The sequence below is a fragment of the Pteropus vampyrus genome, unplaced genomic scaffold (genome assembly GCF_000151845.1).
Source record: "Pteropus vampyrus isolate Shadow unplaced genomic scaffold, Pvam_2.0 Scaffold143, whole genome shotgun sequence".
NCBI classification, from domain to species: domain Eukaryota; kingdom Metazoa; phylum Chordata; class Mammalia; order Chiroptera; family Pteropodidae; genus Pteropus; species Pteropus vampyrus.
Genome location: NW_011888924.1, coordinates 3,172,598 through 3,188,291, shown reverse-complemented (window position 1 = coordinate 3,188,291; position 15,694 = coordinate 3,172,598). Strand labels below are relative to the sequence as shown.

The window sequence follows — 15,694 nt, the reverse complement described above, 5'->3', positions numbered from 1 at the left end:
AGAGAAAAATTAAAATACACAAATGTCTTGACTTGAAGTTATCCCTGTATCTTGAATAATATTTCTCTAGATAATAGAAATGACAAAAATCTTTGAATTTACAGTAATTTAAAAGCGTTAGGTTTTTTTTGTTTTGTTTTTTGTAGAAGGGCATTCGGTGTTCTACTATAGGTAGTTAGAATGAGATGAGTTACAAAGAGAATTAAGAGCATAATTACTAATGTTTGGGTTCATTGTTCTAGGTTCTGTCCCGTAATTAATAGTTTAATGCCTATATGATTTATGAAAAGCAGTCATGATTCTGTCATTAAATACTGTATATCGTTAGTAAATAATAAAACCTAATTTAAGGAGTGATATCATGGTTTAGCATCTAGTCAGAACTTGAAATACTTTATTTTCTGGGAAAGAGTTCTCCTCTGTCCCTCGTGAATACACTCCACTTAAGGCTTTTGCTACTGGGCATAAGTGGGCAGGGTTGGTTTTTCCCTCTGCTTGGCAGTCAGTGCTCAGGCCCTACCCAAGGTTTCTGTGCCAAATGGAGGTTCAGCCCTCTCTTCGGTGCTTACTGTGTGTTCATCCTCTTTCAGTTGCCCTACACTGGTGGGATAGTTTGCCTTAGTAGTAGTAAGTGCTCTAGGTTAGGCAGAAAGTCTGATTAGAAAGAGGTGGTTGTGAGAACTAAACAACCTTACTTTCTGTAGCTCCTGAGCAATGCAGCAAGTGGCAATGGTCCCCTTCTCTGTGTGAATCGCTTGGGAGTTTCAGTCACAAACTTAAAGAGTTGATAATGTTTTTCTCTCTGTCCCCAAGGATTTTAGCTAAATGCATTTACTCCAGAGCTAGAAACTCTGGGGGCCATACCAAAAGCAGGATTTTTTTTTTTTTTTAATATGCTTTTCAAAACCGCATCGTGTTTGTTGAATGGGGTTGACATAGCTAGGATCCTTGGGGTATCTGTCTTCAGAAGTTTTTACTCTTTATACCCTTGTTAATAGTTGATGTTTCTAGGGCTACCATATCATCCCATTCAAAAGAAATGCAAACTGCAGCATATAAAGTGAAACCACACATATGTGATGGATGGATAGTTTATAGTGTGTTTATTGCTGCTGTGTTGTTATTAGTGTTGAGAGTTCCTGTGCTATATGGAATTCAACACTAATCTACTATAAGTGTGGAGCTGGGTATGTGGAACATTTGCAGGGAAGTTTGTTTCTCCGCTTGTTTTTCCAGGGGTATTCGAGATGACATTGAAGAGGAAGATGACCAAGTGAGTTCCTATGCAGTATTTCTATCTTTTATTTTTACCCCACAAAGTCTATACTGGGGACAAGCTAGAGCTTGCCTTCACTGAAATGGCCATTCCTGGTGTTCAGCAGGGAATGTCATTTGACTTGCTCCTTTTCTACATGTGTGGCCAGTTGGTAATATAAAGATTCACATGGCTTTCCTCCATGTTGAAGATGGAACTTTTGATCAACTATGACATCAAAAACAAATAGGAGCTTTATTATTCAGCTTGATTTTTTAATCCATATGTTTATTCTGACAAATCAAGAAGTAGGATAGTGTGGGATCTGCTGATGGCCTTTAGCAATATCTAATCTCTACCTCTTTCTAAGGGTTCTGTTTGTGATTCTTACATTTCAAGATGGAATGTTAATGACTGTCCTTCAGTATTTTTTTCCCATTGTTCAGTTGTGGGATGGTGAGAAGGGAACCAGAATGAGCAGTAGCCCCTTCCAGGTTTGTGATCCTTCTATTCAGTGTCAACTTCCAAACTTGGATTGGTAAAGCCACAGCATGTGTTCCACAGCTCTGGGCAGGGTAGGTAGACACCCTGCCCCAGGAAGGCTGTGGAACAGACGGATTTGTAAGTCTTCTGTTAAACAAGTTAAATTATTTTGTAGTACTAACTATCTCGCTCATTTCTTCGGATTGTCCCTCTGAATACTGCTATTGTTAAAGGAATCATTGCTAGTAAAAGTCTTGCCTTACTTGGTAGGTATTTAAACTGTAATCATCTGGTACACTGTGCACTAATTACAGGAGCAGAAATGTTCTCAGTCGTACTTGGATATGATTATATTCTTGTGCTTTCCTGCAGGAAGCTTACTTTCGGTACATGGCAGAGAACCCAACTGCTGGTGTGGTTCAAGAGGAGGAAGAAGATAATTTAGAATACGATAGTGATGGAAATCCGATTGCACCTTCCAAAAAAATCATTGATCCTCTTCCTCCCATTGATCATTCAGAGGTACGGTGTTTCTAGCTGAATTTGGTTCTTTTTTTAAGCTGATAAAAGTTTTCTTGAGCTTTAATAATTAGGTTGTCTCAATATCTGTATGCTCTTGATTTATACTCATGTCATGAGAATATTCTTTGGGATCCTGTCAGCTCTGCTAAATGGTTGAGTCAGAAAGTGACTGAGTATTTGAGGCTTTAGAGCCTATATTGTTGTTCAAGGTACAGTTGAATCACTTGCTCACATTTGATTTTAGGTAATTGTGCTTATTTGTTTTCTAGACCATCACTTACCATCTTCCTTTCAAAATGGGCTCTCAGGCCAGCATTTGTTTTTTAATCACTGTAAATCTTTACTGTTTATCTCAGATCTGGGGCAGATGAGAGACTGTTCCTTCAAAAGGGAACCAGGAATTACAGATTCCTTAAATCAGGAAATGGAAATGAGGATATCAGTATACCCACTTGAAAATAAATCAGTGTTTCATCCAGGTTAACTATCAGACAAGATCTTGCATACCCTAGTGATGCCAGATCTAGAGCAGTGGTTCTCAAGGTGTGGTCCAAGGACTCCTGGAAGGATCTTTTCGGGGATTCTACAAAGTCAAAAGAGTTTTCATAATGATGCTAAGATTTGCCTGTTTTTTTACTGCATCAGCATTTGTATCAATGGCTAAAAGCAGTGGTAGGTAAAACTGTTGACACCTTAGCATGAATCAAGGTAGTGGTATCAACCATTCTAATAGTCATTATATTCCTCCCTGCCAGACCATTGCTGTTAGAAAAAAAAAAAAAAAAAAAAAAAAACCACCTTCACTTAGGAATAGGCTAATGAAACAGTAAAAATTATTATTTATTAAATCTCGACTCTTAGGTTACTTGTCTTTTTTTTCTGTGTAACAAAATGGGAAGTACAAATTAAGCACTTAGGTATTTGAGTTGTGAGTTGAACTAGCTGCTTTTTTCATGGAACGTCATTTTCACTTGAGAAAGAGAGTGATACTTTTAAGGAAAACAATTAAAAGTATTAATTGCCAAGAGTAGAAATTTAAGCTTTCAAACAAAAATTAGAATTTGGGAAACTTATATTTATTATAGTGAGCCTGACAGCTTTCTAATACTTAAACTGTTGTGATGAAATTGGTGGTGGTAAACTGTGATTTTTCAAAAATATTACATAATGAAATTTCATCATTTGAATTATCTGTATACTACCTTAGTGAACCAGAACTTTCAAATGACCAATGCTTGATGTTACAGAATCATGCATGCATCAGTAAATGTTCCATTCAAAGTGCTTGATAAACCCATGGGTTATAATGTAACGGAATGTGAAAAGTTCATTATATGGTTTCAGATCACACAATGAAAATAATCTTTAAGAAGTGACTGCTTGTCAAATTTTAGCATAGTATCAAGAAGAATAAAAATCCATAAGAATCTGAAAAGGCTTTTAATATATACACTCTTCCCTTTTCCAACTACATATTTTTCTGAAGCCAGATTTTCTTCATGGGCTTCAATCAAAGCAATATATCACAGCAGTGCAGTAGGAACCATTTTCTTTATGTTAGACATTAAAGAGATTTGTAAAAATGTAAAACAACGTTATAAAATTTTATTACAGTACTAATGTTAAAGTGTAATGGATTTATTGTTATTTTTAAATGAATTTTAGAATATTTTCTGTTTTAATTTTAGTACAGTAAATATCAACAGATATAACCCACATAAATGAAAGCTCATGTTTTTGTTAAGTATAAAGGTCACTAAAGTTTGAGACTAAAATGTTTGACAGTTCGTGGTCTGGACTAGAGTATGAGTTATATTCAGTTTGTAAATGTTTCCTTTTGCACAGATGCTACCATATGCGCCTTTGTATTTTACTTGTGGCACATGGAACTAAATAAGTGAAACTGATCTAGGAGGACATATCTGTGATAAAGAGTGAAAGTCCGATAAGGAACAATACACGAGTACTTGAAGTAATCTAAAAAAGTGTTTGAGATACCTAAGTGCTCAGACTTTGTCGTTCTGGGATATCCCACAGTTGTCCTAGTGGTAATTGGCAGTGTACCAAAAGATACCAGGAGAGAGGGACAGATATCTCTTCTGCCTATAGGTAGTTTTCTTCACATTTTTTTAATACAAAAATTTAGATATTTGTATGTAAAACTTGTGAACAAAGACAAAAATGCTCCTCGTGGAACATGCATCCTGATACAGAGAAAAGAACTAAAGAAAATCCCGTTACAGCCTAGTGCAGCATTGTGGAGAACATAACAAAGGTCCTGCTTATTAATAACGCTAAAGGCAAGCTTAAAACTTTATTACTTTTTGCTGATAGTGCCATAGAAAGTTAATTAACTTTAGGCTATGTCCAGAGCTATGAAATTTTTGACCACCTAGGAAAGGCTTAAATTCTCCTTAAAAAGTAAGTTTATTATAGACGTCCCATGTTGAAAAAAATCATTTAGCCAAATTCATATGTGGTGATTTGCTTATGTTTTATATTCTTAGTACAGTAAGCTATGAAAAGAGTAGCAGAAATGACTTCTTCCGTCTTTGAAATTGGAAATAGTTGATCGCACATTTTTTAAGTTATGTAACAGTTCTGTTTTTAAAAAGAGTAGAACGCCTTCTAAAGGCAGAGCTCTCAGAGAGAATATTAGAAATATTTTGAATATCTAGAGCTAGATGAACAACCTATTCCAAAACATATCTAAATGTTATAGGGCAGGCTATCTTTAGAATAACTTCTTTAAAATCTGAGGCCTTGGGCATTTTAGAGATTCTTCAGTCTGCATCAAAGTTGTTCAAATCTGAGGTATCCTTAAGTGTCTTTTGAAAGTAGGTTGGCGTTTATATTGAAAATGGGATTAGGAAAAGGAACTGGCTGTACTTTTGGGATGTGTCATGAATAAGTGAATTCCTTTGTTCTCTAGCTGGTTATGGCTTTACATGTATAATATTTGTAAAAGGTTATTTTGCATTAAAATCAAACTCACAGGATTGACTCTTGAATTCTAGACTAACTTTGAATAATTGGACCTGCAGATTGACTATCCACCATTTGAAAAAAATTTTTACAATGAGCACGAAGAGATAACCAGCCTCACCCCACAGCAGTTAATAGATCTCCGGCATAAGCTTAATCTTCGGGTAAGTCAACCATTAAGCCAGATGTTTTTATATTAATGTTGATTAGTCCAGGCTTAGTATTATTGCTTACCCTAACTAAAATAACCTTAAATTTCTTTTCGCATGGTCTCTGAACTCTCTTTGATAGAGCAGCAATACTGTCCCTTAGGCTCATGTGTCTTGTTTTTCTTGTATTAGTCTTCCAGCTGTTGCAGGATAGGATTGTTTTTTTCTTTCATAGGGGACACATGAATGCTCTGTGTGTTTAGTCAACTCTGTATGTTGTGTTGGAAGTGTTAAGTTGTCATGATCTTAAAATTAATCTCAGCGAGTATTTATGTGGTCAGTACAGTTTGCTAAGAAAAAGAACTGTTAGGTGGGCTAGAGATGAAGGGTCGGAGTCCCCATCTTCGGGAAAAGACCGTAACGTGAATAATATGTAGAGTCAATATTTCAAAATTAATATACACTTCTCATTATATACAGCATACTTTTTTTAAAAAAATAAGAAATTACACCTTGAAAAATATACATGCACTAATTTCACAGTAATATTTTAAATTGTCCACCAAAAAGTTTTGGGTTACACGTTGGCAATATTGTTTAGGGTGCTGCTAGATGTTAGGTAAGTGAAATTCACACAGATAATGCGGTGATATCTACTCTGGTGTGGACAGCTTTCTGGCCTGTGCCTTACCAGTTGCTGTGTGGTGTTTGAACTTCTGTTTTCTGAGAGGAGAGAGAGTGTGTGTGTGTGTATACCTGTCTGTTTTCCAAGAACCCCTCCTCCAATAAAAAAACCTTTTAAATGAAATCCTGATAGGAAATAACAGCATCACTGGAGAAGCACTGAAAGGTTACCGCTGTTGGAGTCACACATGGCGCTTATAAGCCTCATCCTTCACTTGGGTACAGTTCAAACAATGCTTGACCGTGGCTGGACCATCACTAAGTAGGACCTTAACTCTTTAGGCGTGACTAAAAATGGGGATGGTAGATAATATCTTTGTGACCAGTAGGTATAGACATGTCTTAGAGCTTATTTACACTGCATTTTATTTCAAGAATAAATTGTATGTGTTCTATCATCTGGTTAATAGTTATGCAAAATGGTGGAAAAGAACCCTAATGACTTTTTCCAGTTCATTGAATAGTCTTTTTTAAAAATTCTTATGAGAAAATTAATTTTGGTTAAAGACATGTCTAGGTGCTTAATCATTTTAGGACAATTATCTCAGGAATATTTATCATGGAGTTTTTTCTTTCTATATTTTTCATGGAGTTTTTATGTAAGGTTTTAGGTCTGTTATTTTGCCTTTTGCAACAGGGTAAGCTTTTGGCTACAGACTTATATTTTCACTTTGTACTGAGGCTAAATGCTAAATACAGGTAAATATCGTTGAACTTCCAGTGCTATTGATTTTGAAGTACAAATCATTCCTGGGAGTTGTCTTTATCTCCAGGTCTCTGGTGCCGCACCTCCTAGACCAGGAAGTAGTTTTGCTCATTTTGGGTTTGATGAACAGCTTATGCACCAGATTCGGAAATCCGAGTACACACAGCCCACTCCAATACAGTGCCAGGTAAGTAAAACATGAAAGAAATGAAATTGAATGATATTCAAGGACTATATTAATTTTACAGAAAAGTCAAAGCAGTGAAACAGTGGATAGTGCAGAGCTGTATTGACATGGATAGAAGGAATCCAGGTATTCCCTCTATGGCTTAGTCTTCAACTTTGCCTTAGTCAAGGAAGGAAAGGATATGCATGAAATTCAGGAGTGTTTTTGAAACTTTTAAAAATTAAAGAGCAAAAGTGAATTATTTACCACTCTGAAAAGTTGCTAAAGGGGCTGGGAAATGTTTTATATCTGATAAATGTCTTGAAAATACAATCTGTAGAAAATAGTTCATTGGGCCTAAACTTAATAAAAAAAGATTTGCAGGTGAACAGATTTGGCACTGATTAGGATTCCTTTGTCCGTGACCTGAAAATTCTCATTTATAACAAAATAATAGCTTCTGTTTCCTATTTATATGTAGGATTTATTCATTCCTAAACAGAAATGAGAATTTTCTGTATATGGATAGGATAGTCTATACCTTCTCAAGGGGATAAGATTTTTAAAATTTTAGCAACCTGCTTCATTATAAATTTTTATTTCTGTATTTTAACAAAAATGGAGTCACTTATATTTTATAAATGGTGACTAATCAACATAAAAAGAATATTTCTTAAAAATCAAGAAGTTAATGAGAATGCCAGGTGTTTCTGGTTATTCCATAGTCAGTATGCATAGCCCAGGATATGTTTTTGTTCCAGTGGAAATGAATATCATTAATAGTCATTTACTTTTCCCCAGGATATCCTTCTTTAAGAACATCTGTAAAATGGAAAGTTGAGAGTAGATATATTTTATTTTTTCTCTAGGGTGTGCCCGTTGCATTAAGTGGTAGAGACATGATTGGTATTGCCAAGACAGGCAGTGGAAAAACTGCAGCCTTTATCTGGCCCATGTTGATTCATATAATGGACCAGAAGGAATTGGAACCAGGTGATGGACCAATTGCAGTGATTGTGTGTCCTACTAGGGAGCTTTGCCAACAGGTATGTGCTTTATGTAGAATGCCTTCTTTCATATGTGAACCAACAAGGGACTAACCAGTCAAGTGGGTAAAACTACCAGGAAAAAATGTATTTTTTTAATTATGGTGAAATACTCATAAAATTTCCTTTTAACCGTTTGAAGTGTACAGTTCACTGGTATAAGAACATTCACGTTGTATTACCTGAAAACTTGGAAAATGTTATGTGTTGCATATTTTCTATATAACCAAATACACATTTTTCTCTAAACTACTGCTTTAAGAGAAAAAAATGCTGTGGGAATTGATTGCATTATAAGCTCCCAGTATTTTCCTCCTGGGTTAATTCTTTTTACTTGGTAGAAAGGCAATGACAAGGTCAGGAAGAGAAGTAAAAAAAAAAGGAATAACCAGGACAAGTTTTTAGATAGCCTGTTGACTTATGATAATGGCATTTGATTCATTTATTTTATGAATAAAATTATGATTTTAAAGTATTTTCTAGCTTTTGATTTTCTATGACATTGCATTCTGAGTTGTGACAGATATTTGTTAGTCGCAGTTTGTTAATATGTCATTATGTCAACAACTTTGTAGATCCATGCAGAATGTAAGCGGTTTGGGAAAGCATATAATCTTCGGTCAGTGGCTGTGTATGGCGGAGGGAGCATGTGGGAGCAGGCCAAGGCCCTTCAGGAAGGGGCAGAGATTGTTGTGTGTACCCCAGTAAGTATATCTTTAAATGACTTCTCACCCTCTCTTGGTATGGAAAAAATGGTTAGTTATTGGAGGGAATTCCCCCTAAACTGTGGTAAAGCATGGCTCGAAGTACTCTGATGAATGACAGCCTGTGGCTTTGGTTTAATTTTGATTAGTTGACTATAAAATAGTCCAGTAAGATTCTCTGTCATACGTATTTATAGCTACAAATTCCCCTCTATTTCAAATGGTTTTTCTTATGCTCTCCTAGAAAATGGATCTGTTAGTCACTGAGAGCCTCAAGATTCAGAAAGAATATGGTCAGCTTCCTAGAAGAGTATAGTTTAAACATTAAAACCCATCAATAAGGCTTTAAATTAGGTCATTTCAGAATGCCTCACAAAAATAGTTCTGGCTTTTTCCCCACAATTTAAATCACAATGTAAAGGAAGAATCTAATTGTTTTCAAATTTTCTGTTCTTTTGGGCTCTGTACATAAAATTAGAGGCTGTCAGACCAGTGTTTATTAGAGTCTAAGATTGGAGTATTAGCACTTTTGCCAGGAGCACAACTCTAGAAAGTTGTTATAAATGCTTTCCATCATACTTATTCATTTTCTGAATCTCATAGGGTCGACTGATCGATCATGTGAAGAAGAAAGCTACCAATCTTCAAAGAGTCTCTTATCTTGTGTTTGACGAAGCAGATCGAATGTTTGACATGGGATTCGGTATGCTTTAAATACTGGTTTCTTTTTTCCTCATCCTCATGATATTCGTTTTTTCCATGTCTTTCTAGACTTACCTTTTTCTTTTGCTGCATGAGAGAAGCTTAAAATTATACTCTTGCATAGGGTTAGACTGTAGCGATATAACTAATGAACTACTTTTAGGAGTTCTCTCAGGGAAAAGTATATTAGATTTGTTTGGATTGAGGGCATTTGAAAGTGCCTTTGTATATAAGGGGAATGTTTTCTCTATGCTTTATTTTTATTTATATGTCTTTGATTTGTAGAGGATAAGGTCTGTGTTATTAGGTAGGTAGATGTCATGTCATTCCAGGTCCTTTGCTTTCCTGTCCTTGACTTACCAGGCTGTGTGAAAATTCTAGCTGTCTTTATTGATTGGAATACCACTGGGCCTAGCCCAGCTAGGTGGAGAGTTTCATTCTGAATGTTAGGTCTAGAAGTTAAAAAGTTTATTAAATTCTTATAACCTCTCTTATGAAGATTTTTACTAAAATGACTTTTTCAGGCATCTCAAACTGTAGTAGAGTTATATAATACTAATTTTACTGTTCTACTTCTTCCAGAGTACCAGGTGCGATCCATAGCCAGTCATGTCCGTCCTGACAGACAGAGTATGTATGAAACAGTTTTGTTAAGCTACATTTGTACTCAGAATAAACACTTATTTCACACTCAGTTATGGCAGCAAAAATGACCATGTGTGTGTACTGATAAGAACCGTAAAGAATGAGATAATTACTTGAACTGCACAGGTCAAGTAATTAGCCATCATAGGTCGTTAGATAGAAGTCACTCATTTTTATAGATGATAAAACAAAGGCTGAGAATTAAGTGACTTGTCCCAATTTATAGTTTTACTGGTGGGTAGAGACAGTGCACAGTGCAGATCTGCTGATTTAAAGAGCCTTTTTTCTGAACCTTGCTGACAACCCCTGTCCTAACTGGTAATGTATAAAAATAGAATAAGAGCAAATCTTTTTTTTCCTTAGTGAATCAATTTTCTAACTAAATTTAAACTTCAGGTAGGTTTAGTTTAAAAAACTAAATATTTTGAATGTCAAGAAGCTTAATGGTATTCAAAAAAGAACTCATACTGTCTCTTTAACAGAATTTACTTTACCTTTTAGCTCTTTTATTCAGTGCAACTTTTAGGAAAAAGATTGAAAAACTGGCCAGAGACATCCTGATCGACCCAATTAGAGTGGTGCAGGGAGATATCGGAGAGGTAAGCCTGGGTCCCCAATGGGTTATTTCTCATATTATGGAGACATGGAATTAATTTCTCATTACCGAGAGAAAAAAAAAATGTTATTAACATACTTACGGATGAGGCAGCATGTTTCAGGTTTGCTTTAAAAAACAATGGTAGGTAGATGAAAAATATTGGTAAACTGTTGGTGATTGTTGAAACTGGGTAATGGGTACATGGGAGTTGATTGTGTTAATTTTACTTTTTTGGATATTTAAAATTTTTTCGTAATAAAAAAAATTTTTTTTAACCTTTTGATGAAAAAAAAAAAAAGCAAGCTTTACCTAGAAAACTACCAGTCAGTTAGGATGGAACTGACATTTTAAATGGTTGTGGGAGGAGGCCTGCACAGCATGGAGTGGGGGTGACTTGAAAGCCATGGTAGAAATGAGTGAAGAGTTTTTCCCTTACCTGTACATATGCCCTATATGGAAAATTTCTCTGAACTGTGATTTGGAATTCAATTAAGGCTGCTTTGAGAATTCCGTAAGTTGCTTGCCATGATTATTAAAGAAAGTTCTGTGCAGTTAGTGTTTTGACATTGTCCGATTTTCATTTTTGAGTGTGTACTTTCTGTGTGCATGTATGAATTATACTAGGAACAGTGAGTAGGAGAGACAGAAAAGGGAGCTTGATTTATTAGGGATAATCTGAATAGGCATATAGAAAAGTATTGCCAAGTATCGGGGCTTACAAATTAGTTGGTATATGTACACATCAGGGGTGATGGGGAGACCTAAGTGATTTGAGAAAGGGACATTAGTTTTGAACTGCACTTGACTTGCCGAAGGCAGGCCCAAGGAGAAGAGGGGTTGTTCAAGGTTCTTCTAGGTACAGGTAGAAAATGTTTGGTCCTTGTTCAGGTGCCCTGTGGCACAAGGGTCACAATCCTGTTTCATTTCTTCCTTATCAGGCAAATGAAGATGTGACACAGATTGTGGAGATTCTCCATTCTGGGCCTAGTAAATGGAATTGGCTTACCCGGCGTCTGGTAGAGTTTACCTCTTCAGGGAGTGTCCTCTTGTTTGTTACTAAAAAGGCCAATGCTGAGGAGCTGGCCAACAACCTTAAGCAGGAAGGTCATAATCTTGGGCTGCTTCATGGAGACATGGATCAGAGTGAAAGAAACAAAGTCATTTCAGACTTTAAGAAAAAGGATATCCCAGTCCTGGTGGCCACAGATGTTGCAGGTAGAGTATGAATTTCACTAACAACCTTAGATTCTTACGTGTAAGGGTGCTCTGTATTGCTGTATAAGACCTATAATATCTGAGCAGGCTGATCGAAGGTGCTGTGCTGGCTTGGCTGTCCATGCCCTGTGGAGCAGGAATTCAGAGTGCAGTGATCACAATTGGAGCTCTGGGTACCATTTTTCACTCAGTGTTTCTTTCCGAAAAAAAGAATACTCTGCAATTGGAAGATAACTTGTGGGGGAAAAAAATGTTGAGGCAATTACATTATAGGCTGTTCCCCGTGTCGTGTGTCTGAATATAGTAGATATTTTACATTATTTATTTGGGCATACTTCACTCAAGATCAGAAGATTTTTTGACGTATGATTTTTGGCTTCGTTCTGAGTTTTAATAACTGCCGTTAAAAAATGTATTTTCTTCCAGAAGTTAATTTCTCAGCTTCAAAGCACTTTTGATGCTGGTTTTTAATAGATATATATATATTTTTTAACATATAGTCCTGGTGCAAGAGAGAGTCCGTGGCAGGTTATTGATGGCAAAAGATATATGTCCCTTACAGTAGATGGCCCAGCTTTATAGAATCTACAATAGAAGCATTTGTTCTAGAAAAATAATTTGTATGCCTGTATCTCAGCTCACCAAACCATGCACTTTGCCTAGCTAAGAGAAATGTTTTTAGAGATTTAGCATTTTTGGTTGCTTTGGACTCCTAATGAAGAATAAACAAATTTGGTTGTTTTTTAAATCAGCTCGTGGTCTGGACATTCCTTCGATTAAGACTGTCATTAACTATGACGTGGCACGAGACATTGATACGCATACTCATAGGATTGGCCGCACAGGACGAGCGGGTGAGAAGGGCGTTGCCTATACCTTGTTGACTCCCAAGGACAGCAATTTTGCTGGTGACCTTGTCCGGAATTTGGAAGGAGCCAATCAGCATGTTTCCAAGGAACTCCTGGATCTGGCAATGCAGGTAAGGGGCTGGGCACACTTCGCATTGCTCTGAGCTATAAAACTAGGTGAAAAAATTTCAACAAACCTGAGGCAGGTAACAGGAACATGTCAGGAAAAAGGTCAGGGGAGGATAGTGCTTACAAGGTACAGATTGGTATTGTAGGACATTAAAATTATCTGGTCTGTCTTTTTATTCTCTCCTTTCAGAAGCATCTGCATCAAAAAACTATTACTATCTTTGTGCTAAAATCTGTTCCTCTGAAATTTCTACCTGCTTGCCCCATAGCACACTTTTTAGTAAATATAATCTCAAAGATGGCTACTATTATTATTGGCTGTCTCTGCAAACAGTCTTCTCTTTGACAGAGCTAAAAATGTGTGATGTCTCAAAAAAAATGGTGTATAGGCTTAGATCTCAGGCTTTTTACCACACTGATTACTAATCCAAAACGGAGTGAGGCATTCTACCAAATTAAATCCTGAGTCGTGTTAGTATATGCAGTCCTCAAATTACATATGGGTTCAGGATGCGCATTCTGATAGTAGATACTTAGGAACCTAGATGTTTTTCAAACCCATAAGGCCGTTGTAGTGTGGTGGTGCCTGTGCTTCAGGTCCTGGGCGTGAAGGACCTGCACTGCCCGAGAGAGTAGAATAATGTTTCCTTCCCTTTCCTGGGTATAGAGAGACAACCCTAAACTAAAATTTTGAACAAGATACATTTTGGCCCTGGCATTCTCCTACATCTCTTTTTGTGCCTCAGGCTTCCTGTGCTCTCAGGCTATGATCAGCTTTCCTAATCAGCACCTTTGCCAGGCCTGTCCTGCCTCTAAAGACCTTTACTTTGACTGTAACATGGGATTGTCAGATAAAGCTCTAAGCTCCCTCAGAGATGTCTGCATTCAGAGGAGAATGTGAATAAATCTGATCAGTAGTTTTTGGCAGTGATCAAGTTCAGTGAAAACTTTTAGGCTCTTTGGTAAATAAAATTTCCAGTTATGTGGCTACCAGTCCTGGGCCTCTGCCCCTAGAGTCGATTCTAATAAATCTCACTTTATGTAGCTTTTTTCCTTTCTTTCTGAACCTACTAATATTGTAAAAGCTCCAAATTTTTTATTTCCTGTGGTATGTATAGTGTGTTTGAAACATAGAAGATGAATTCATTTTCCTCTTAAGAAGTATCCAGGTTAACTAATCACTTCCCTTTCTGGAGGCCCTGGAAGGAGCAGTAAAGGAAGCCTTAGATAACAATCTAAGTCTGATGACAGATTGATAGATTAAATTACTAAAAAGAAGCGCATCTGTGTTTCCTGTGAATAGTTCCTATTTTGCCATAAGTATATTGGCTAAAGATGAAGCAAAAAGTTCTTCTCTCCCACTTAGCTCATTGGTCTTGTTCCCTTCCTCTGGATGCCTCTCCATCCCCTAGTTTAACCTTGAATCGTGTTCATTGCAGAATGCCTGGTTTCGGAAATCCCGCTTCAAAGGAGGGAAAGGCAAAAAGCTGAACATTGGTGGAGGAGGCCTAGGCTATAGGGAGCGGCCTGGCCTAGGCTCTGAGAACACGGTGAGTCCATACTACAGTAGTGCCCTTAGAGTCGGTCCTGAGTCTTGGGTGATGCTAGGACTATTCTCTATCTGAGACAACCTTCCTGAGTTCTGAACTCTGTCAGAAGGGAGCTTTTGTTTAATCTGCTGGCTTGAGTCAATACAAAGAAGCACCTACGTGTACTTGGCTGACTAGGTGCTCAGGAAGTCAGTCTAGATTAGCAGTGGTTCTCAGATTGTTTCTGGACTAGCAGCAAATGCAAACTGGTACCCTACCCTAGACCTAGTGAATCAGAAACTCTGGAGGTGGGGCCCAACCGTCTATTTTTACAAGCCCTCCAGCAGCGGCCTAGTGCCTACTGCTAGGAAGACATTGCCACAGGGTCAGTCTGCAAACTAGCTTTATCTTGTAACTAAACTCAGTAATGATTCCTGCACTCTCTGGGAAATTGCATCAGAGAGGGGATGAGAGCTAGCTTTTCTTGACTGGCTTTTTTTAACTGCCTGTTTCCTGTCACTTTGATGCCTAAACCAAGGAAGAAGGCTGCCAGTCTGCATTTCTGGAGCATTACAGTTAACTTGGTGTCTCTGATAAATAATCTGTTCCCACATTATGATAATGATGTAGATGGCGCAGATGATAGTGATAGCTAATGTTGAGCACTTAATATGTGCCCAAGCAATCGCAGTAACTATCTTCACAACCACCCAGTGAGAGTAAGTATAGATCATAAAGCTGAGGCACCCAGGATTGCACACTGATAAGTGTTGAAGCTGAGGTTCAGACTCTTAAGGGTCTAGATTCCAAAGCCTGAGCAGTCATACATATGCTATACCGCCTTGTGGTTTTTTCATCAATATAATTATGTAAACATGTTTATGTTTGTATGTGTAAATAATACCACATAATCAGTTTTGAGCATAATCTAACCTCATTTCTGATTATTAGGGTTAATTACTGGGTTGAAAAGCATAAGCATTTTTAAATGATTCTTCGTTGCTGTAGCTTTTCTCACAAGACGTAACTTAAAAAAAATATCCTGTTCACATTGCGATTCTCACTCATTTTCAGTATATTGAGGCCCAGTCTATGCTGGTGGGCTTCCCTTTTCTTCTATCTTCATGGGTGTTTCTTTTTTAGGACCGAGGAAACAACAACAATGTAATGAGCAACTACGAGGCCTACAAGCCCTCCACGGGAGCCATGGGAGATCGGCTGACAGCAATGAAAGCGGCTTTTCAGGTCTGAGATAAGCATTTAGCTAAAAGAGCTTTCAGCAATGACTCTTGGGCAGAGATGAGGGGACCTAGTCTCGAGATGGTAGC

At 37.2% G+C, this 15,694-nt stretch overlaps 1 protein-coding gene across 2 annotated transcripts in view; it reads left to right on the top strand.

The window, feature by feature from the left end:
* DDX42 (DEAD-box helicase 42) overlaps positions 1–15,694 on the top strand; it is a 29,531-nt gene that overhangs the window by 11,669 nt on the left and 2,168 nt on the right. Inside the window, exons 5-17 of one of the 2 annotated variants that reach the window (XM_011368534.2) lie at positions 1,237–1,273; positions 2,111–2,260; positions 5,305–5,409; positions 6,852–6,971; positions 7,820–7,996; positions 8,572–8,700; positions 9,304–9,403; positions 9,985–10,032; positions 10,549–10,646; positions 11,584–11,860; positions 12,613–12,839; positions 14,277–14,387; positions 15,510–15,611. In XM_011368534.2, coding sequence (XP_011366836.1) covers positions 1,237–1,273; positions 2,111–2,260; positions 5,305–5,409; positions 6,852–6,971; positions 7,820–7,996; positions 8,572–8,700; positions 9,304–9,403; positions 9,985–10,032; positions 10,549–10,646; positions 11,584–11,860; positions 12,613–12,839; positions 14,277–14,387; positions 15,510–15,611 — 1,681 coding nt within the window. The remainder of the gene's footprint in view (positions 1–1,236; positions 1,274–2,110; positions 2,261–5,304; positions 5,410–6,851; positions 6,972–7,819; positions 7,997–8,571; positions 8,701–9,303; positions 9,404–9,984; positions 10,033–10,548; positions 10,647–11,583; positions 11,861–12,612; positions 12,840–14,276; positions 14,388–15,509; positions 15,612–15,694) is intronic. The other variant, XM_023535637.1, reaches the window with a different exon arrangement.